The 24,086-nt window shown below is 42.8% G+C and overlaps 2 protein-coding genes across 11 annotated transcripts in view; one reads left to right on the top strand and one right to left on the bottom strand.

Moving 5' to 3' along the window:
* The window catches only part of CASK (calcium/calmodulin dependent serine protein kinase), a 349,672-nt gene that overhangs the window by 123,982 nt on the left and 201,604 nt on the right, over positions 1–24,086 (top strand). For all 10 annotated transcript variants that reach the window (XM_056558155.1, XM_056558150.1, XM_056558151.1 and 7 more), the window contains exon 5: positions 11,138–11,210. In XM_056558155.1, coding sequence (XP_056414130.1) covers positions 11,138–11,210 — 73 coding nt within the window. The remainder of the gene's footprint in view (positions 1–11,137; positions 11,211–24,086) is intronic.
* Positions 16,528–23,490, bottom strand: GPR82 (G protein-coupled receptor 82). Its single transcript, XM_056558164.1, has 2 exons — positions 23,476–23,490; positions 16,528–17,615 (listed from the first exon to the last, which is right to left on the bottom strand). The coding sequence occupies exon 2, from the start codon at positions 17,612–17,614 to the stop codon at positions 16,547–16,549; it is 1,068 nt and encodes a 355-aa protein (XP_056414139.1). The 5' UTR covers position 17,615; positions 23,476–23,490; the 3' UTR covers positions 16,528–16,546.

Below are 24,086 nucleotides of genomic sequence, written 5' to 3'. Positions count from 1 at the left end.
ACAAGCAGCCGCTACTGCGGCCGCTTTAAATCAGTGACCAGAAGATTTATCGGCATATAACACGCAGGCAGGGGTGCGTGTCATACGCTGATAAATACGGGTATTTAAATTTGATTTTACCTGCTCTGGCTGGCCCAGCCACGGAAACCTGCCCGAGCAGATAATCGCATGTTTTCCCAGGGGGCCGTATCGCTATATCTCAAAAAGCTAAAATCGCGATTCGATTGCTTTTGCGATATATAGCGCAGCCTTACAGTTAATATATAACCCCGTCTCGTTTTTTTTCTCCCCATGTGCATTAGCTTATATTTATCAGTGTTAAACCTCATCTGCCACTTCTCAGCCCAAACCCCCCAAACTATCCAGATCCATTTGTAACAGTGCACTGTCCTCTATAGTGTGTACCGCTTTACAGAGTTTAGTATAATCTGCAAAGATTGCTACTTTACTATTCAACCCCTCTACAAGGTCATTAATAAATATATTAAATGGAACAGGACCCAAGAATGACCCCTGTGGTACCCCACTAGTAATAGTCACCCAATCAGAATAAGTACCATTAATAACCACCCTCTGTTTCCTATCACTGAGCCAGTTACTTACCCACTTACACACATTCTCCCTCAGACCAATCCTTCTCATTTTATGCACCAACCGTTTATGTGGCACCATATCAGATGCTTTGGAAAAATCCAGATAAACGACATCCAGCGATTCCCCCTGGTCCAGTCTGGAGCTCACCTCCTCATAAAAGCTGATCACGTTAGTTTGACAGGACCGATCCCTCATAAAGCCATGCTGATATTGTGTCATACACTTATTTTTATCAAGATATTGGAGTGGAGGGATAAATAGCTGATAACTTAGCCGATAATTTATACCGATATTGCGGTATATCAGCCTTAACTCCACAGATTATCGGTATCGGCTCTAAAAAATAGATATCGGTTGATCCCTACCATAGAGTCCCTGAATATTAAAAATAGAGGTCTGTTTAGTACAATACTTGCTTTATCATCCTGGGGTGAATGCCATCTGGACCTGGTGATTTTGTCTATCTTGATTTTTTGTAGGCGGCACTGTACTTCTTCCTGGGTTAGACAGGTGACCTGTACTGGGGAGTTTACCTTATCACACTGTATTTCACCTGGCATTTCATTTTCCTCGGTGAATACAGTGGTGAAGAATTTGTTTAGTAGATTTGCTTTTTCCTGATCCCCATCTATAATTTCTTTCAAGATTTTTTAAAGGGCCTACACTTTAATTTTTGACCTTTTTGCTATTTATATAGTTAAAGAACATTTTGGGGTTTGTTTTACTCTTTGGCAATGAGTCTTTCTTCCTCTATTTTTGCGGCTTTTATCTGTATTTTACATATTTTTACTTTTTCTATATATCTTTTTAATGCTTCTTCACTGCCATCCTGTTTTAGTAGTTTAAATGCTTTATTTTTGTCATTTATTGCCCCCTTAAAAGTCTCCCATTTAGTGTCAGTATTCATATTTTTGAGGACATTGTCCCATTTTATATTGTTAAGGGCTTCTCTGAGGTGATCGAACTTTGCTTTCCTAAAGTTCATTGCTTTTGTGGCCCCTCAAGAGATTCTCTTATTGAAGAAAAAGTTATAATGTATTATATTATGATCAATATTTCCTAGGTGTCCTTCTACTTGCACATTAGTTACTCTGTCAGGACTGTTGGTTAATATTAAGTCTAGTAGGGCGCCCCCTCTGGTCAGGCCCTGCACCATTTGGGACAGATGATTGTCTTTAGCTATAGTCAGAAACCTGTTTCCTTTATGAGATTCACAGGTCTGTCTCCCAGTATATATCAGGATAGTTAAAGTCCCCCCATTATCACCTCATTTTGATTTGCTGCCTTGTTTATTTGGTTCAGTAATTGATCTTCTTCCATTATGTTTGGTGGCTTATAACAAACCCCTACCAGAATTTTTTAATTTTTATCTCCATATATTTCTACCCATAATGACTCCACATTATCGTTTTCATTTATATCATTCCGCACAACGGCCTTCAGACTCTATTTCACATAAAGACAAACTCCTCCCCCTTTCTGGCATTAGTCAACATGCAATGCAATGGTGTATGATTTTTCTTCCTATGAAGCCTATCCCTATTAACTATTCTAACCCCTCCTTCCGCTCCACCCCCAGGTATATTACTAAGCCCCCCCTCTCTATCTACACTATCTTCCCCCTCTACGTTGTGGGTCCCCCCCCCCCCCCCGTCCCTAGTTTAAACACTCCTCCACCCTTCTAGCCATCTTCTCCCTAAGCACAGCTGCACCCTCCCCATTGAGGTGCAGCCTGTCCCTACAGTAGAGCCGGTAACAGACAGCGAAGTTGGCCTAGTTCTCCATAAACCCAAACCCCTCTTTGCTATACCAGCTTCTGTTGCCACTTGTTTACCTTCCTGATATCCACTGCCTCTCTGGTGTGGCTCGTGGAATAGGTTATATTTCAGAGAATATTATCTTTTGGAGGTCCTTGCCTTAACCTCTTAAGGACCCAGGGCGTACCTGTACGCCCTGAGTCCGCTCCCAATCTATGACGCGGGGCCACGGCGTGGCCCGCGTCATAGCGGGTCGTGCCCGGCCTCTAACAACGGCCGGGACCCGTGGCTAATATCGCGCTATTAACCCTTTAGACACGGCGTTCAAAGTTAAACGCCGCATCTAAAATGAAATTGAAACCATGCCGGTTAGCTCAGGGCGCTGTTCGGGATAGCCGCGGTAAAATCGCGGCATCCCGAACAACTTTTAGGACAGCTGGAGGGTCCCTACCTGCCCCCTCGCTGTCCGATCGCCGAATGACTGCTCAGTGCCTGAGATCCAGGCATGAGCAGTCAAGCGGCAGAATCATTGATCACTGGTTTCCTTTGAGAAACCAGTGATCAATGTGAAAGATCAGTGTGTGCAGTGTTATAGGTCCCCATGGGAGGTATAACACTGCAAAAAAAAATCCAGTCTTTGGTCACTATATATATATATATATATATATATATATATATATATATATATATATATATTGAAAAAATGAATAAAAATCAATAAGTCCTATCAATGCAAAAATGGTACCGCTAAAAACTTAAGATCACGGCGCAATAAATGAGCCCTCCTACCGCCCTATACGCCGAAAAATAAAAAAGTTATGGGGGTCAGAAGATGAATTTTCCTGCATGTAGTTTTGATTTTTTCCAGAAGTGCGACAAAATCAAACCTATATAAGTAGGGTATCATTTTAACCATATGGACCTACAGAATAAAAAGGTGTCGTTTTTACCGAAAAATTTACTGTGCAGAAAGGGAAGCCCCCAAAAGTTACAAAACGTTTTTTTTTTTTTTTTTCAATTTCGTCTCACATTTTTTTTCCCGTTTCGCCGTAGATTTTTGGGTAAAATGACTGACGTCATTACAAAGTAGAATTGGTTGCGCAATAAATAAGCCATCATTTAGATATTTAGGTGAAAGATTGAAAGAGTTATGATTTTTTAAAGGTAAGGAGGAAAATACGAAAATGCAAAAACGGAAAAACCCAGGGTCCTTAAGAGGTTAAGCTTGCAGCCTAAGTCCCTGAAATAATTTTTAAGGACACTCCACTTACCTCTTCCTTTATCATTGGTGCCAATTTATAACATGACTGCTGGGTCCTCTCCAACCCCACCCAGCAACCTGTCAACCCGATCACTCTTCTATATCCAGGATCTGGGCTTCCAAATGAGCAACTCGCACACATCTCATGCAAAAATATGCACCCCCAAACTGCTGTTCAAGGAAGTGCATACATTGTGCAAGATGTGCACTGGACTGCATTTTTCAACATGGAGGCCATACTAGATTTGGGGATTGTAAGTATGAACAGTAAAAAAAAAAAAAAATATTTAAATTAAACTCCCTGAATTTTGAGTCCCTTAACTTTTAAGTCCCTCTCTTTTATACTTAATCGTATACGTCACACTCTTGTATACAGACACACAATCGCTAGATATACTTGGTTTTATAGTTACCAAACAGCACCTCTGTCTTCACAGCCTGGAAGTGAATGTAAGTGTTTCATCTGCTGCATAAAACACTTATAATGGTGGGAATTCATCATAGAGCTTAAACTTTTTAGTCTTAGACTTATTAAAGGAAAACTGTCAGACTTTTCACCCACACTAAACCCAATACACTGGGTTATATTGTGGGTGAATAGGATTCAAACTAGGGGTCACTTATTTGCGGAGATATCTTGATCTGAAGTTCCTTTCTAAAGAGAATAAGCGCACGGAAAGAGTCTCCCCTACCGGCTGGCCGCCTTTCATTCCCGTAGTAAGGCTCCTAAGCCTGCCCATCCACTATGCATATGCATTGGATTTAACAAAATGTCCTAATGACATGGAGTTCCACATCATGTGATCGCGGCGCTGTGTCTGAAGAGTGCATGCGCCGCTATATTTCAAGCTCTTCTTGATGACTTCAGACAGAGCGCTGCAATCATGTGATGTGGGACTCCACGTCACTAGGACGTAGAGTTGAATCCAATGCATATGCGGGCTTTGGAGCCTTACTACGGGAGCGAGAGGTGGACAGCCGGCAGGGGAGACTCCATCAGTGCGCTTATTCTCATTAGAAATCCCGTAACTTCAGAACAAGATATCTCTGCGGCCAGTTGACAAAAATTAGAGATCCCTATTTTGAATCCTGTTCACGCTATAACCCAATGTATTGGGTTTAGTGTGGGTGAAAAGGCTGACCGTTTTCCTTTTAATGTGTACCATGTCAAGAATTGAAAATTTAAAGGTTGGCCCAGGATTAGATAAGCATGGCTGCTTTCTTTCACAACCTATGGACAGATGTGAGGCTGTATCTTTTTGTGGAAGCTCGACCAACCCTTACATTTTTTTCAGCAGCACCTATGTTTTGACTGCAGTGAAGGTTACTTTGCACTTTGTCTACGGCCTGTGCATGCTGCCATTATATGAATCTGTATTCCATCGACTGTAGCCAGCTATGGAGCCACATTGTGCCTCTGATTTGATGCAGATACCAACAGATTTTATTATGAAATCATGCTGTCTCTGTGAGGAAAAATAATGTCTCAACACATTCCTTATTACACATTTAAGCTTCCCATCAGGACTCCATATGCTACAATATGGGGTTCAATTTTCTTGGTGCTCTTTTTTTTATTTTTCCATGTTTGTTCTGCAGCAGTTTTTCCATATGAAAAAGGTTATTTTTGGAAAGAGATGTCGAAGTTAACATTTTAAGAATAAACAATGTATACTTTTACGTAACCTACATGAATGTAGCCTGGAATACAAACTGATAATTTGCTATAGCTACCATTGCAGCCAAGACACAGTTTACTAGCGAAGCCTGTATATGCCAGCAGATCAGTGCATTTATTTTTTCCGTTTCTTTTTCCATTTTTTTTTTAACTTCTTCCCAAACAAAATGTATACAAACCCATTGGCGGCATGCACCATACATATAACTGCTCTTCAGCCAGGGGGCTTAACATGCTGCCACACGTTCACCAGGTTACACCTAGTGACCAGGATCAGTATTTATTGACCTCCCTGTGCACTGCTTTTCCCCCTTACTGCTGATGGTATAAAAATATACAATTTGTGTAAAACGATAACCCCCCCCCAATGGGGACCTGTGTGAACCCCACCTCTGAGAATTAGATTCCTGAGCTTGTTAGTAGGCTTAGGCTGGCTTCACACCACGATTTGACCTTCCGATGCACAGATACGATTCCGGAAGCTCAAATCGTCAGCATGTTAGATTTTTGACACAAATTCAAAATCATGGCCTGCCACAATTTTTATTTCATGTCAAAAATCTAACATGCTGAGAAAATGACCAGATCGTAGTCACTAGCAGACTACGAATGGGTCCGCAGCCCCATAATAGTTAATGGCTCCGTATCTGTCAATACCGATCTATCTGTCCATGCACAGATACGATTTCAAACATAGGGTATGGAATATGTTTTTATGATGATAAACTGTTTATAACATGGTATTAAAACTGGCTTAACCCTTAGAGGTCACCAGGCATACATGTACGCCCTGGGCGCCTGGAACTTGGCACACCAGGACGTACCTGTTCGTCCTGAGTCCCGCCGTGGCTATGACACGCGTCCCGGCTGCTATCAGCGATTTCAGAGGCCTTTACAATAATGAAAGAAGTGATATGATTGGTTGCTATGGGCATCTAGTCAACTTTTCCTCTGCACAGGTTTTGATAAATCTCCCCCTTTATTTTAATGATCCCAGAGAGTCCAAAAAATATAGGTTTTTAATCACTTCATATATCGGCAATAAATGTAATTAAAAGCGATCAAAGAAAAAAAAAGAATGGTACCGGTAAAAACCACGGCGTAAACGGAAATGTTACGGAAAAATTTAAGTTATAGGGCTCAGAAGAGGACAGTTTTAAATATACAAATTTTGTTTAACACAGTTTGACTTCTTATATAAGTAGAGCAATATTAGAAAAACTATATGGGTATCATTTTAATCGCATTGAGCTACAATAGAGTGCATTGCACAAAAACAAATCTCCCCCCCCAAAAAAAAAAGTTGCAAAATAGTCCTTTTGGTTTGGTTACAATTGGTAACTCCTGCAATGTTATAGCCCCTATAACACTGCACACACTGATATTTTACATTGATCAATAGTTTCTCCTAGGAAACCATTGATCGATGATTCTGCCACTTGACTGCTCATGCCTGGGTCTCAGACACTGAGCAGTCCTTCGGCGATCTGACACCAGGAGGCAGGTAAAGGGACCCTCCTCGTGTCCTGCAGCTGTTCGGGACGCAGCGATTTCACCGCGGCTGTCCCGAACAGCCCCCTGAGCTAACCGGCATTACTTTACTTTCACTTTCCATGCGGCGATGAACTTTGAGTGTCGCGTCTAAAGGGTTAATAGCGTGCGGCACCGCGTTATAGAACTGGAGCGGACTGGGTTCTTAAGAGGATAATGAGGCAGGGCATACCTGAACGCCCTGAGTCCGCTCCCTTTCTATAACGCGGGGCCACGGCGTGGGTCGGGCCTGGCCTCTAACAACGGTCGCGGGGCCGCATGCTATTTAACCTTTTTTAGGCGCGGCGTTCTAAGTTGATCGCCACGTCTAAAGTGAAAGTAAACTGCTCCCGGCTAGTTCAGCGGGCTGTTTGGGACCGTGACAGTGATATTGCGGCCTCCCGAACAGCTGGCAGACATAAGGAGGGTCCTTACCTTCCTCCTGCATCGCCGATTGCTGAACGACTCAGGCATGAGCAGTCAAGTGGCAGAATAATCGATCAATGTTATCCTATGAGATAACAAAGATCGATGTAAAAGATCAGTTAGTGCAGTATTATAGCCACTAGAGGAGGCGCTAACACTGCAAAAAAATTGTTGATAAAGATCATTTAACCCCTTCCCTAATAAGTTTCCCCCCATAAAAAAAAAATGGCCCTCATACCGCCCGCAACGCGGAAAATAAGTTTTAGGGGTCAGAAGATGACAATTTTAAATGTATACATTTTCCTGCATGTAGTTATGATTTTTTTTCCAGAAGTACGACAAAATCAAACCTATATAAGTAGGGTATCATTTTAACCGTATGGACCTACAGAATAAAGAGAAGGTGTAATTTTTACGGAAAAATGTACTGTGTAGAATCGGAAGCCCCCAAAAATTACAAAATGGCGTTTTTTCTTCAATTTTGTCGCACAATGATTTTTTTCTCCGTTTCGTTGTAAATTTTTGGGTAAAATGACTGTCACTGGAAAGTAGAATTGGTGGTGCAAAAAATAAGCAATCATGTGAATCTTTAGGTGCAAAATATTAAGAATTAAGATTTTTTTTTTTAAAGGTAAGGAGAATAAACAAAAGTGCAAAAATGAAAAAACCCTCAGTCCTTAAGGGGTTAATCTTTCTAATTTCCCAGCCTTTCTCCCATCTGCCTGCTAGCATGTCCTCACTGTAGTCTTGCAAGAAATAATGGGCGGATGGTAGATGTGAAGCTCAGATGGGTGCTAGATGTGCAGAGAAACTGTGTCCCCATCCCTGTGAGAGTGAGGGTAGCCGGGATTGAGTGAGGAGGAGTGGGGAGAGTATGTTTGTGCCTGAGCCAATAACAGCCCCGGGTCACGTTTGGCTACAGGGGCACGGTTTCCTTCATTACACCGGACGACAGCTTAATCTGCAATGTCCGGTGCATTGCCGTAGAATGAGATTTGCCATAGAATGAGATGGTCCGCCTCCATCACATCCTATTGGCTCACTCTTGTCACGTGACATATTTAAATGTCACGCATCGATGCGCACAGCAGTGTCAGTTTGGCTATCACAGGGAGAGGATCTCCTCTCCCTGTGATAGCTGAACGGCGCTCTCATAGCCTCTGTGGCCCGACAGAAGTTCACACATTTACGCAGCTCATACGGCTGCCTCATATACATTTACTGTTGATCAGGGAGCGATCCACAGCGCTATCGGGATCCCGATGCCCGATGGCGCTGTCATCAGTGTGCGATCCCCGCGAGCGCCCCACACCTGCAGCTCTACTCCCCGTCCCGTTAACGCTCAGGGAGCGGGGAACAGAAAGTAGAGCATCGGGCGCAGGTTAAGCTATTCGCGTAGTGCTGCGCATGCGCAGTACTACTTTAACTGCGCCCGATGCTCTACTTTCTGTTCCCCGCTCCCTGAGCGTTAACGGGACGGGGAGTGGAGCTGCGGGCGTGGGGCACTCAAGGGGATGCACACTGATGACAGCGCCATCGGGCATCGGGATCCCGATAGCGCTGTGGATCGCTCCCTGAGCGTTAACAGGGGACGGGGAGTAGAGCTGCGGGTGTGGGGCGCTCACGGGGAGGCACACTGATGACAGCGCCATCGGGCATCGGGATCCCGATAGCGCTGTGGATCAACAGTACATGTAATAATACAGTAAGTGTATATGAGGCACCCGTATGAGCTGCGTAAATGTGTGAACTTCTGTCGGGCCACAGAGGCCATGAGAGCTCCGTGCAGCTTCAGCTATCACAGGGAGAGGAGATCCTCTCCCTGTGATAGCCAAACTGACACTGCCGTGCGCATCGATGCGTGACGTTTAAATATGTCACGTGACAAGAGTGAGCCAATAGGATGTGATGGAGGCGGACCATCTCATTCTATGGCAAATCTCCTTCTACGGCAATGCACCGGCATTAGCCATGGCCCCAGACTGCTGATAGCCAAAACCAAGCGGGTATGAAGCCAGCTCAGCTCCTGAGCTTGCTTAATTCCCTTTGCCACTGCGCTGTGTTAAGACTGCGTACTTTGCCAATGGTTAAAGGGGGAGTTGAATCGCTGCACGTTATGCGAAATTACACGACTCATACGGGACAAGTAGCAAGTAGGTCGAGTCCCATCAGAATGCAGTAAGTAAAATGGTATGAAAACATTTGGGGAAAGAAGCGATCAAGAAGTACCATTGGACAAATATACTTACATGACACTTACCCGAAACGCTTAAAGGGGTATTCCGCCCCTAGACATCTTATCCCCTATCCAAAGGATAGGGGATAAGATGTCAGATTGCCGGGGTTCCGCTGCTGGGGAGCCCTGGGATCCCCGCTGCCGCACCCCGCTATCATTACAGCACAGAGCGAGTTCGCTCTGTGCGTAATGACGGGCGATACGGGGGACGGAGAAGCGTGACGTCATGGCTCCCCCCCTCCTGACATCCCGTCCCGTCCCCTTAATGCAAGTCTATAAGAGGGGGCGTGACGACCGCCACGGCCCCTCCCATAGACTTGTATTGAAAGGGGCGGGCCGTGACATCACGAGGGGCGGAGCCGTGACGTAATGATGCTCCGGCCCCTGTACCGCCCATCATTACGTGCAGAGCGAACTCTCTCTGCTCAGTAATGATAGCGGGGTGCTTCCGCAGCGATTCCCGGGGTCCCCAGCAGCGAGACCCTGGCAATCTGACATCTTATCCCCTATCCTTTGGATAGGGGATAAGATGTCTAGGGGGCGGAGTACCCCTTTAATTGACTCCAGAAGGGAAAGAAAAAACAAAGTAAAAATAAGAAATCAAAAATCATTGAGTAGGCCAGGTTGAGAAACTACAGGAGAGGAATTCTTTCCCAGAGCCCAAAATGTCAAAGCCCTTTAAAAAAACAAAAAAAAAAAGTATTCATTGGCCAGCTAGCATACTGGAAATAAGAAAACTGAAAGGCATGAGAAAAGGATAGTAAGATGAGGAAAGTAAGAAGAAGGAAAGACTAGCGACAAATACAGGTGTACTAAGGGGATCGGAGTATGGAAACAGAGAAAATAATCATCCCCACTCATAAGGACTATTGATCACTTAACCAAAGTCTAAGCCTGCAGTGAGGGAAGTAGAAGCCAAATAGTAGATATAAAGCAGAACTTAACGATCATATTGCACCATATATTCCTTTAATACTAAATGACATTAGAGAACAAGGAACAAGAATAATCTTGCTCAATTCAAATTTAGTCCCAAGGATAAGGAACTGTTAATAAGGCAGCTTTAATAGTAACGAAAGTAATTAACATTAAAGGGGTACTCTGATGGGAAAAAAAATTCTAATCAACTGGTGCCAGAAAGTTAACCAGATTTGTAAATTACATGTACCTGTACACCCTTGGTCCACATGAGGTTAAAAGTTATAAAATGTTGCCATATGCTTTCTGCATAAACTCATTCCATGGGGCCTTGTACTGTATACCACTAGGGAGGATTTATTAGTGTAGATTTTTGCACAATGCCAAACCTGCTTCGCAAGTGTTTCCCAGTTGCTGCGAATAATTTATCACATGGTGCATGTCACATGATACATTTTCGCAAATGACAGGAAGCCCATGGATAGTGCAGAAAATTGTGAAAAGCTGGCCCACATTTTTTATGCCAGCTGATCACTAACACAAAATACATCTACAAGAACTGATTAGCCTGCACGCACCCCTTTGGGCATCATAGGAATGAGACCACGTTATTCTCCACAGTAAGTGACCACAAGGGCATAGATCAGACTGAGAAAATGATAGCATACTGTATTGGTTATGCATTGTTGGGAAATGATCTTTTGGCTATATTCCAGATTTGTTTTTTCTCTTTACAGTCACTACATGCGACAGATTCTAGAAGCTCTGCGCTACTGTCACGATAATAATATCATTCACAGAGATGTAAAGGTAAGAATAAATTCCTGCTTACTATATTTGAGTAACCCAAAATGTATTTTTAATTTGTCGCTCTCACATATACCTATGTTCGTGGGGGGTGGGGGGGAAATGTGATAAGTTTTAAAGGGTTGGATTACATCTGACTTTTACTCCATGCAGATATGCAAAATATGATTAATCAAACCTTGCCCTAAACCCAGTTTTATTAACCCCTTCATGACCTGGGGAATTTTGGTTTCTGGTTTACATTTTTTAAATTTTTTTTTTTTTTCTCCTCACCTTCTAAGACCCATAACTTTTTTATTTTTTCATCGACAGTTGTATTGGGGCTTATTTTTTGTGGGACATGTTGCACTTTTCGTTGGCATACTTTATTTTATCATCTAATGCATTATGAACCCAGAATTTTTTTTTTTAAGGGAAAAACTGAGGAAAATATGGAATTGCTCAATTTGGTGGGACAATAATTTTTGTTTTCGAAGTTCACAGTACAGTAAAGTTGACATGCAAACTTTATTCTATGGATCAGTAGAGCAGTGTTTAATGGTATCACTTTTGTGTAGCTCTGTCTTTTTTTGGTTACTTTTTAGTCCATTTTTTCTTGCATGTCATGTGACAAAATAATCAACAATTTGGAGGTTGGGAATTTCTTTTGCAATTATGCAGTTGACTGTGCAGGATCACAAATGTAGTCATTTAATAGTTATATGGCAGACATCGGGGCGATCACCGATATGTCATTACTGGCAGATGTCACCTACTGATAGCAGCGGGCATCTGCCGGTTATGGCTCAGACGCTGGCACCATATTTCCCTCACTCGACCCATGATGTACCAGTATGTCAAGGATCAGGAAGAAGTTAATGAGTTGTTAGTTTTATCACGCCGCACTACATTAAAAAAACAAGTGCAGAGGATAATGGAGAAGCAAATGTGACACTTCAGGGAAGGGGACCTCTGTGAGTATGGGAAGGCAGATATGGGCTGTAATGGCGGATTAGGATGTAGCTGTGAATTGGACACATGGGTGCATGCAGTCACAGAGAAAATCTTTAACAGGTACGAATTTGCCACCTCTCCAATGTCACCACAAAACAGATGTGTGACTATGCACCCTTTGTTTTTATTAACATGTTTTGTTTTTTTGTGTTTTTTATATCCTGTCTCTTTGATAACGAGAATATCGGAAAGTGGGCAGCAGCTTCACTTTGTATGTGTATTGTTGCTATCAGCTGAGACATGCACGATTATCAATAAAATTTATAAACAATGGACAGCTGAAGTTAGTTCTTGCAAGTGCGTTCATGCAGACAGGTTCTGCTCCAGATTTGAAGGTGTGGATCCGCAGTTTCACATCCGCCATGGTTTTGGGGTGTTGAAGTAGGTGTTAGAAACAGGAAAAAAAATAGGGGCAAGTATGAGGAACTAAGCAAGTTCATGGGCAGAATTGTGCAAGGACACACAAGCCGTGATTATGTCATAGGCGCTCAAGGTTCCCTGTTACACATAGTTAGTGAAGGCATTTAGTCTGATTCCCCAGAACAGCTACTGCAGAAAACTGACTTTGATGGGTGTCAAAACAGAGATTAATAATTTCCAAATAATTTTTTTCAAGCTCGCACTTGCCCAACATTTTATTAATCCCTAACGACCGCGGTACTTCGCGCACCAGGACGTACGTTTACGTCCTGCATATGACTGTGAGCATCAGGAGTGGTGCTTGCGTCATATACGGCAGGTTCCGGCTGCTATCAGCCGCCGCTAATGGCTGACCACCACGATCGTGCGGATGTCCGCCATTAACCCCTGTGATGCCGTGATCTGTAAGGATCAAGGCATCTGGGGCAATGTGCATTTTAAAATAGATGATCGGATTGCCCGCAGCGCTGCCGCGGTGATCCGATCATCTGTAATGGTGGACGGAGGTCCCGTCACTTGCCTCCATCCATCTCTTGTCGTCTCCTGCTCTGGTCAGAGATCGAGCAGACCAGAGCAGAAGATAGCTGATAATACTGATCAGTGTTAATGTCCTATGCATAGCACTGAACAGTACTAGTAATCAAATGATTGGGGGGGGGGGGGGGGGGTCTCTTTCTCCTTTTACCTCTTGTAAAATATGATAAAATATATCTTATTAAAAATGTCCCGAAAAAACACTCAGAATCGGAATGATAAATAAAAGCATCCGAGTTTTTAATGCATAAAGTGACAGGTCAGATTTGCAATAAAATGGCTGACCTGTGTAACTGGGCGTCTTGCGATGTTTGGGTAGCACATGTTTTTTTTAATTCCTCCTTCAGTGCACTTTTTTATTTTTTTTTTGCACTTTGTAGACTTCCTGTGGAGTCTGTGTATAAATGGTGTGACTTTTTAAAAAGCTGCATATAATAATAATATGGCTAAAAACCTCACTATCCCTTAACTACGCCCCTCCTATACTGACGCCACACACCATTGGAGGAGGTAGAAAAGTAACTAAAACACAGAAAAGTCTCATACTGTGTCTCAAATAGAGGAGCAGATGGACGGCCTTATCAGTGCATCTAAGGGTAAAGGAAAAAAACCCTGGCCTCCAAGCAGCCTTATTTGCAGATACACGGCACACTGGACTTCCATATTAAAGGTACTATAATGCTCATGGTAATGACCTCTATTAGTGTCTTCCATTTAAATTGAGTTACAGTTCCATACCAAAAAGTATGTGTGTAGCCCTGGCCTTAACCATTTACAGCCACATAATCTGCTCCGTGCAGAGATGACACACTTATGTGACTTCCCCCTTTATTCTACTAGTGTTGTAATGTGTTACTTTTAAGGTATACTACAGTAATATCTCCCTTAGTGGACACCTCCCAATAGTGGACAATTTTAAATTCCCCCACAGTCCCATAAGACTTTAATGTATTTGCACCCTCCGAATAGAGGACATTCCCAATAGCGGACACTCCCAATAGGGGACAACCAGGCTTATGTGCCGGCCCTACCTTGTACACAGGGCCGCTATCATGGGGTTCAGCCAATACCCCAGTAAGGGGCCTAGGCCTCCCTGCAGCAGCCCCAGCACTGAAGCAGAAGACCATTGTTTAAATAATGGTCTCCTGCTTCTGTACATCCGCTGGCCATACCATTCATCCCCCTCCTTCCCTGACCCCCGTGCCAAATCATCCTCTCCTTTATTACCCCCTGTGCCACATCATTTCCTCTTGATCTCTCTTCCACCCCCCCCCCCCCGTGCCATTTAATTCCCCCTTTATCCCCCTGTGCCACTTCATAAAGAGGAGGGTGATGAATTTTCACAGAAGGAAATTATTGGGGAATGAGACAACATATGGGTATTAAGGGGAAATTATGTGGTATAGGGGTTAAGGAGGGGGGGGTAATTTGGCACAATGCATGGGGGAATAAGGTGGCACAGGGTATAAAGGGGGGGATGAAATGATATAGGGGAGGAGGATAAGGGGACATTTAGGGACACTGGGAGATTCTACTGTAATATCACTCTTTCTTGTTTTATAGGTAATTACATTCTGGAGTGAGAACAGTATGGTATTCCGTCATTTATAAAGATTTTTGAGCCTTTTTTCTAGGGATCGACTGATTATCTGTATCGGCCGATAATCACGATTTTGGGCATTATCGGTATCGGCAATTACCATGCCGATAATGCCCCCACCGCACCGCGAACGCCCTCCGCCCGACCCACCGCGTCGCACCCCCCACCGTGATGCTGGGCGGTATACCGGTATGGATTTTTGCCTATACCGCTATACCGGTCGGGCCCCTCCTCCACCCTCCGAGTCAATAAAAAAAAAAAAAAATTAACTTACCCGTAATGGGGGTGGTCCGGGCCATCCATCGTTCCTGTAGTGTCCGGAGGCATTCCGGGTGAAGGGTGAATCGGTCCGGGCTGTCCTTCTTCTCCGGCGGTCATCTTCTCCACTCCGGGCAGGCTCCGGCCTAGTACGCTGCATAGACGCCGCTACGCCGTGACGTCAGGTGCGTCGCTGTGCACGGGCGTCACTGCGCAGCGGCGTCTATGCAGCGTACTAGGCCGGAGCCTGCCCGGAGTGGAGAGATGACCGCCGGAGAAGGACAGCCCTGACCGGTTCACCCTCCACCTGGAATGCCGCCGGACACTACAGGAACGATGGATGGCCCGGACCACCCTGACAGGTAGGGGGAGAGAAGCGGGTGGTGGTGGTGGCGGCGGCCTATGGCACCGCAAAAGCCACTGCAGTGCATTGATTTAAAGCACCCGCTTTAAATCAATGATTTGCAGCGGTATTGCGGGGGGATAAATAGCCGATAACTTATACCGGAATATTGGTATAAGTTATCGGCTATCGGCCCTAACCTCCACCGATTATCGGTATCGGCCCTAAAAAACGATATCGGTCAATCCCTACTTTTTTCCCCCAATAGGGGACATCTCTCAATAGCGGACACTTCGTCCCCCCCCGTGAATGTCTGCTATTGGGAGATTCCACTGTATTATATTTCCAGTCCTAAGGCTTCTCATACTTTTTTACCAAGGTCCCAAAACTCTGTTTGGCTCCATGTAGTAATGATATTTATGAAGTCTTTACTTTGTGCCAGCTGTTACATTCGCTTTTTAGGAAGTAGATCATTCTATTCGGTTTCCACAAATTGCTACCTACCCTGATCCCCTGTAGTTGCTATTAAAGTCGAAAGTTCCTGCGGAGATCACTCAACACAGTAACTAGTAAGCAGTTTTGAGGAGAAAGGACCAGGAGGGGTCAGTGGTAGCTGCAGGGGAACAGGGCAGGTGAGTTTCACTGCTTTACTTTTAAATCACCCCCAGCCATACATTAAAAAGGGGGGGGGGATCCCTACACAACTGCTATAAAAGAAGCATGTTAAGAATGTGATCTATTTGAATAAATAAAAAAATTTACAAGGAAAAAAAATATTAAAATCTTTAATACATGTATGTATCCTGAAATCATGCAGTTTTCAGTCTTCCCTACTATGGCTGACATTACCTCTTCTGTGTAGGTGATTTCTGTAGAGATCCGCACGGTTATGGTGAAAGGTAACAAACGTGTAGGTAACTCAGTATTCCCCAATCAGACGTTAAAAACAGAAAAATATGCATCAGTATCTCGCCTTAAATCGTTACAAAAATGTTCTAATGGTTAAAAGCAAGGGACAGAAGTTGCAGAAAGCATGAACAGACTTTTTAAAATTGCAATCTTTATGTACCAAATCGGTCATCTTTTTATTTTTTAGTACCACTCAAAGCCGAACCCCACCCCCACACCCCCACTTTCAAATTTTTTTTTTTAAGCCTATCATTAGGCGCTGCACTCCTTTGTTACTGTGCTTCATATATTCCTAGATAATGTTTGCGTTTGAATATTGGATTGATTGTTTGCTGTTGAAGAACTGACCTCTTCATCTTTAGAACATTTCTTACAAAAAAGTAGAAAATTCTTTTTAAAAGTATCATCTAAGACAAAATAAACAATGGGGTCCGTACAGCTTCGAAACTCTGCTAGACACAAACAACAGTTTTTTATTTCAATCAGTGCACTTAGCTTTTGGCATCCATGTGAATAGTCAAATCCTGCCAGGAGAAACTTGGAGAGATGATAAGGTGTGAAGCAGAGCAGTAGTAGAGTCACTATAACGATGATGTTGTTTTTTACTTTGCTGTAAACTAGATGTTTTTTCCCGATGCAGCTGTTGGCTTGACTCTGTTGTATATGCTTTACAAAAAAGTAATAAAAGAGCAATACAACCAGGAAGAATATGAAAAAAAAGGTAGACTCTAGGACTGAAGTAATCTTGTATTTCTGCTCTACAATTTGTGCTTCTTTAGCGAAACAGTGTTTATCTGGTGCAAGATCCTGGTTTACCAGAAAAAAGGCGATGTTTGGGAAAAGCAAACTAAGCCACACACCAGTGCACAAGTAAAAGGCAAATTGGGGGTTCTGGAATGTTTTAAGAATTTGCCCGAATATAATTTTCTCATATGATGTCTTAGGTTTAACCTGCATCCGTGTTTTATGCTTCATTATTGTAGCGTATCGACTGACTGCGATCCAGCAGAAAATGGTAAAGCTCACACACATACTGCAATGTGTGAGTATGCTTGCTGCCTGATACACAATGGAGCACAGCCCAGAGTTATAGGACCAGTACTGTGCTTGACTGTAGTAGGCCATCTGGAAGGGCATACCAGTTGATACAACCATGTTAGAGATGGCAAGGTTAATAAGATAGATGTGTGTAGATGTTTTTCTGCTCAATCTTTTGAATATCACGAGAGATATAATGTTTCCAAAAATACTTGGTAAAAACATCAGTGCATAAACCATAGGAAGACCAGTGGAGGTAAAGGCACTAGGCATTAGGCATTCTGTATTGTTTCCCATGCTTTCTTTAATCATTCTAAAAAAAAAAAACAGAAAAAGAAAATGCACTTGTGAATACTGTGAATGTTTATGTAACAGTTGGCAAACACAATTTTAGTGGTCCTTCAAGTTACAGTATTAATTGGTTCCACAGTGACATTGTATGTTGCAACCATTGTTTGCTAAAACTATAACTCCATGGAAAACTGGTAAATAATTAAAAAAGCCAACAAAATGTCATAAATAGGATAAAGTGAGGATTAAAAAAAAAAAAGAAAAAAAAAGCTGCTGGAATGAGTAAATCATGGAGTCGCCCCAACCTAGTGAAGCTAACCCTGGCACAGGTATAGTGTAGTACAGAACATGTAGTACCTCCCTGTATTGTAGGGAGGCACTACCAGACAACCAGGCATATATACACACTTGCAGTTCTTCAAGCCATTGGCACATTTTGCAGATCTGCACTGTCCGTAGCATTGTATGTTGAGTAGGGTCTGAAGTTACAGTGGTCCAGAAAAGACCATTATATGTTAAACATGTAACCTGAGGCCATTGTAAGTTAAAGTGGAACCCTGGTGGAAATTATTATTATTTTTTTACTTTAAAAAAAAAAAAAATTTTTTTATTGTGCCAGCTTTGTAAATTACTTCCGTTTCTATTAATCTTATATAAAAATCTTAATCCTTCCAGTACTTATCAGCTGCTGTATGCTCTAGAAGAAGTTGTGTAGTTCTTTTCAGTCTGACCACAGTGCTCTCTGCTGACACCTCTGTCCATGTCAGCAACTGTCCAGAGCAGGAACAAATCCCCATAGCAAACCTATCCTGTTCTGGGCAGTTCCTGACATGGACAGAGGTGTCGGCAGAGAGCACTGTGGTCACACGTAAAAGAACTTCCTGTGGAACGTACTGGAAGGAGTAAGATTTTTAAATAGAAGTAATTTAAAAATCTGTAACTTTGACAGATTTTTTCCACCGGAGTACCCCTTTTAAGGGGCCATTGTACATGCATACTGGTGTCAGCATTAGACTCAGGTTCATGTGTTTATGATAGAAGCATTTGATCAGTGTTGGATCCAATGTATGACAGATGGAACCAGCTTTATATGGACACAATTAATTTATCATGGGATACATCAGTGGTGCTCTGTTTTGAGTTTACTTTGACAGCAAGAATAGCCCTCTGAAATCTCTGTGCGGACATTCTGCAGACAGCGGACGCCAGCATAATATGCCGGCACTAGGACTACACGGTAATGCTCCATATCATAAACCGTAATGCATTCCGTGTAGATTCCGCAGAAAGAATAGACAGGTTCATTCTTTCTGAGGACACGGAAATAACAAAAAAATGGCTGGGTACTACACTGAAAATTGGCCTGGTCCATAAGGGGTTAGTTTGACAGAATTTTTTAAGTATGAATTAAGAATAATCCTCTTATTTGACCATTGGGTTCTGTTTCAGATCTTCCTTTGATGGAGAGCCATCAACAAGCTGTCTGCCATTTGTTACCTTAATTGTAAACTATTGTATGTATTGAAAGTTGTCAAATCCATCTGTATTAATGGGAACGTATAGTTTGAGTGAATTTGCATTTCAGAATGGGCACACCTAGGTTAGTGTCCTTGCATTTAGTAGAGAAGAGGATATTGTAGTTCTAGTAGGATACTGAGGAATGAGAATGTCATGGCTCTATTTCTTTAAAGAACTATGTTGTGAGATATAGATATATATATAGATATATATATATATATATATATATATATATATATATATATATATATATATATGCTGATTGGTTTGTGGTGCGTTGGTGACGCTACAGTAAAGCTACTGGATACGCTTGCATGTTGATTCTGTCTGACTGGATAAACACCAAATTTGTTTTAAAGGCTTCCTATTTGTGAGATATGTCAAAAAATGTTATGCTTTGATACAGATCTGTACAGACTTGTTAAAAGTTATAGTCAGTCAGGGTCTCAGTGCTGAGCATTCTGTGCTTTAGTACCTGGCTTGGTTTGCAGTCAGTCTCATGGGCTCCATTATATTCTGGTAAGCGAATCAGCCGGACTTTGCGCAAAGTTGGGAGTGAAGTGTGCTGTGACATGTCAAAACTGAACCTTATATAGTCAGTGACTTTTATCTTTTCTGTCCTTCAAAAAAAAAAAAAAAATATATATATATATATACAGGTTAACAAAAAAAAAAAAAAAAAAAAAAAAGCAAACCTGAGATATTCATGTTTAGAACTAATATATATATATACACACACACTGTATAATATAGTTCTAAACATGAATATCTCACTTAGGTTTACTTTTTTTATTTTTTGTTTGTTAACCTGTTCTTTGAACTTCTCTCTATTGCTTTGCGTGTAGTCACACATACAGGACTGCAGTAGGGATCGACCAATATTGTTTTTTTAGGGCTGATACCGATAATCGGTGCAGGTTAAGGCTGATAGCCGATAACTTATACCGATATTCCGGTATAAGTTATCGGCTATTTATCCCCCCGCGACACTGCTGCAGATCATTCATTTAAAGCGGGCGCTTTAAATCAATGAACTGCAGCGGCTTTTGCGGTGCCATAGCTCGCCTCCGCCACCCGCTACGTTCCCCCTGCCTGTCCGGGGGTCCTGAGTCCTATCACCGCCACCGCGACTGCTCCACATCTCACCCGCCCCCCTCGCCGCCACTCCGCACCCCCCACCGCCCCACGTCGCACCGCCCCGGCCCCATTGCCTCCCCCATCCCCGGTTTTATAATTACCTGTTCCCAGGGTCCACTCTACATCTGGCTCCGGTGGCGTCCTCCTGAGCGGTCACTGTGCGCACTGACGGTGACGTCGCGTCACTCGTCATTGCGCACAGCGTAACGCAGGACGTAGCAGGAGCCAGAAGTAGCGTGGACCCCGGGCCCCGAGAACAGGTAATAATAAAACCGGGGATGGGGGAGGCGGTGGGGGGTGCGGTGCGGCGGCTCGGTGGGGGGCGGTCACGGGGCAGTGCGGGGGGGGGCGGGGGATTATCGGCAAGGTAATTGCCGATACCGATAATGCCCAGAATCGTGATGATCGGCCGATAATATCGGCCAAACCGATAACAGTTTGATCCCTAGACTGCAGTGCTAAATTTAAAGGGGTACTCCAGCCCTAAGACAGACATCTTATCCAAAGGATAGGGAATAAGATAGTGGTCCGGCCGCTAGGGACACCCGCAATCTCTCATGCAGCACCCACCTGTCTCAGCTGCACAGAGTGACGATAGCCCCTTCCCATAGGCTTACATTGAGGGGGCGGGGTGTGATGTCATAAGAGGGTGGAGTCGTGACATCACTCCGGCCCCGTTATCGTGAGTCTTCAGACACGGAGCTATCGTCGCTCCGTGCAGCTGAGACAGGTGGGTGCTGCATGAAAGATTGCGGGGATCCCCAGTGGCGGGACCCCCACCATCAGACATCTTTATCCTCTATCCTTTGGATAGGGCATAAGATGTCTTAGGGCAGGAGTACCCCTTTGAGCATGCACCTCAATCCATTTCTCAAAAGTGTAGAAGCTAAAGCCCCTCATTTTCTTATGGCTATGGCTCCATGTGTAGGATAGACATTTGCAAGTGTGGTGTCCCGATACCGTATAGTATACCGTACCTTGTATGGTGGTCCCCAAAGTCAGTTACTTCGTTCCAGTAGCATCCTCCTAGTGGGATAGCCCCTAGTTGCCTCTTCCTTATGCAATTCTATGATGTTTACATGTATAAATAATTGTATGTTTAATTATCTCTATAGTGTTGTAGGACCTTAGGTCACATGACTGTTATTTCTAGTAAGGTGCGTTGAAGGACCTTCCTAGGTCACGTGTGTGGTCACATAGTTAGACCATCATTCCTTTTAAGGTGAATGACAGATGGTATGGACCAATGAGCTCAAAGCCAGCCCCTGCTCATATAAGGGAGCTGCCAGCCAATCATCGCTCTCTTGCTCCTGAGCTGCAAAGCAAGCAGCGTTATCTCTTGGGTTCCGGACTAGTGGAGAGAGAGAAGTGATCCGTGCAACTTACAAAGACAAGTTTAGGCCTGAAGCCTGCCAGCCTCAGCCTGAATCTAATCATGAGTTACGATATCAATCCCTGCTAAAGCTAGTGTGACTGCTGGACCTAAACTCAATCCCCTAAATCCAGCGGAACAACACTTATTCCTTTTCTAAACTCAGAACTCACGGTCCCAACCAACTGTCAGGATCTTAATAGACTCTTGTACAAAGACTGTTCCTGTTTAATGTTGCATAAAAGCTGCAGTAAAAGTTCCGACAGTTTTCTGAAAACCTCCGCTTGTGGACAATCATTTATTATACCTCCCTATCGTTCTTGGGAAGGGTGGCAATAGGACAAGATTGTACAGAGGAGCCCTCACCCTGGTGTCACGAGTGATAAGGGATAAACAAGCCCCCTTTAGTTACTGCACAGCTACACCCCATATACCCTACAACCCCAGGCTACCACACAAGTCATTGCAGCAAATATATACAAATACCCACGGACAGAAAGGGGGAGATTTATCAAAACCTGTCCAGAGGAAAAGTTGCTGAGTTGCCCATAGCAACCAACCAGATCGCTTCTTTCATTTTTGAAAAGGTTTGGAAAAGGAAAGAAGTGATATAATTGGTTGCTATGGGCAACTTTTCCTCTGGACAGGTTTTGATAAATCTCTTAAAAAATTTCTATACATGTATACTCCTCTCTGCTATATGCACACTACACATCCACGAGCAGTAAGCGCCATAAAGATGAGACTTGTCCAGGGATTTTTGACTGCAGGACTGCTTGGCTGTGTCCCTCTATATTGCCAGTAAATGTGGGAGCATGAACTTGGACCACCTTACTACGTACTTGTAATCCGTTTTGTCTGTTACTGAAGACAGATTTCCCCCCAATGATAGACAGTAAAATCGTTTTAGCGACCTCTTGGGGTCAATCTTTAAATCTTAGGTTTCGGGCTGAAAATGTCTTAATAGTGAGTTGAAATGTTGGTAATGCTTTAGAGATAAATTGTAGGTAACTGATGAGGAGTCACTGTTTACTACTGTCCATTGGCTAACGCTGTACAGATGTATATTTTCTGATAAAAAGCAGTGATTATGGAAATAGTAAAAATGAACACACAAATTCAGACATTGTAGTGCAACATCTGGTATACCAACAAACATACAACAGTTGCAGTCCATAGTAATGCTTGAGTTACTTTGAGGTTTTTATGTATTAATATTAAAAGGAAGAACACAGGACTAAAGCATATTGCACATGAGCTCTATGTGGAGAAGAGCCTTTTTCTATTTGGTCAACTCCTATGTAATGAATTCCTGCGTGTGTTCAGCTCATCTTGTGCCAAAGTATAAGCCATTTAATGTCTGAGTTTGCTACAGATTTTTTAATTTGTTAAAGTGTAAAAATGCAGCTTGGTCATTCACAATGTGTTATTAACCCTGACTGGGTTACAGTTATTGCATTTTTACTTGGAACCCACAAGAATCTTATCATAAAAGAACAAAAACATGTTTAACATGCATGTTGTATGGTTTGTGTAACTACAGTTTGGCTGTAATCTGTTGTATAAGTATAATTGTTAATAAAACTGCTTTATAAGAGCTTTTTGTTCTTGAAGTCACCAGAACAGGTATGAAATGTCCCTTGTGGTGGTTTGTTAAATTTGAAACAAAAACTTCAGTAAAAGATCTATGCCTGTAAGTCTTTGTCAATTTCAATTTTTATGTTCGTTTTGCTCCTTCATATTAAATACAATCAACTGGTGTGCAAGAAGGGGGGGGAAACAAAAATGAAGAGATTGTCATGTTAGACAATTAACACGGAGTGGAACAGTAAAATTATGTGGTGCATTTGCTTACCGTCAGATGATTTCGTATCCAAATTTGACAGGAACTGAAGTTAAAGTAGCTGCAGTATATGTATTTGCTTTACTTCTCCTATAAACCACTCCTAACATGACATAAGTTGAGTTGTGTTTAGGCATATTATACTGAAACCAAAAGGTATTTTATTGCATAGCTCCATCTTAAAATCTTAGCTCCTGCTAATAATTAAACTTTTGTAGCAATTTCCAACTTTACTTGAATTGTCAATTAAAGGGGTACTCTGGTGGTCAATGTGTTTTTCCGTTTTTGACTTACCCTATTTGTTTTTTCATTTCTATTCTTGTTGTTTAGCCTACTCTATTTCCTTTCTTTGTTGTCTTTTTATCCCCCACTTTGTTTTCCTATCTTTGCTTCTATTTCCTGTTTCTTGCTGTGCTGAAAACTACAAATCCCAGCATGCCACATGCCTTGCTGGTTTGGGGCGACTCCTTTTGTTTTTGTTCCGCCCTTTACCCATCCTACTATTTTCCTGGGTCAGACCCCTTATACATAGCACACTAATATAATCAGCCTTGGTTGGGATACACTGTCATACACACACAAAAGGGACTACAACTCCCAGCATTCAAGAGTATAACACCAGC

This window comes from Hyla sarda, chromosome 2 (assembly GCF_029499605.1).
Source record: "Hyla sarda isolate aHylSar1 chromosome 2, aHylSar1.hap1, whole genome shotgun sequence".
Lineage (NCBI taxonomy): Eukaryota > Metazoa > Chordata > Amphibia > Anura > Hylidae > Hyla > Hyla sarda.
The sequence above is the reverse complement of the archived record's forward strand: the minus strand, read 5'-3'. Positions and strand labels throughout refer to the sequence as shown.

What these genes read in the sequence shown, in the direction of transcription:
- GPR82 (XM_056558164.1), bottom strand. Translation starts at nt 17,614, where the DNA reads ATGATTAAAGAAAGCATGGGAAACAATACAGAATGCCTAATGCCTAGT.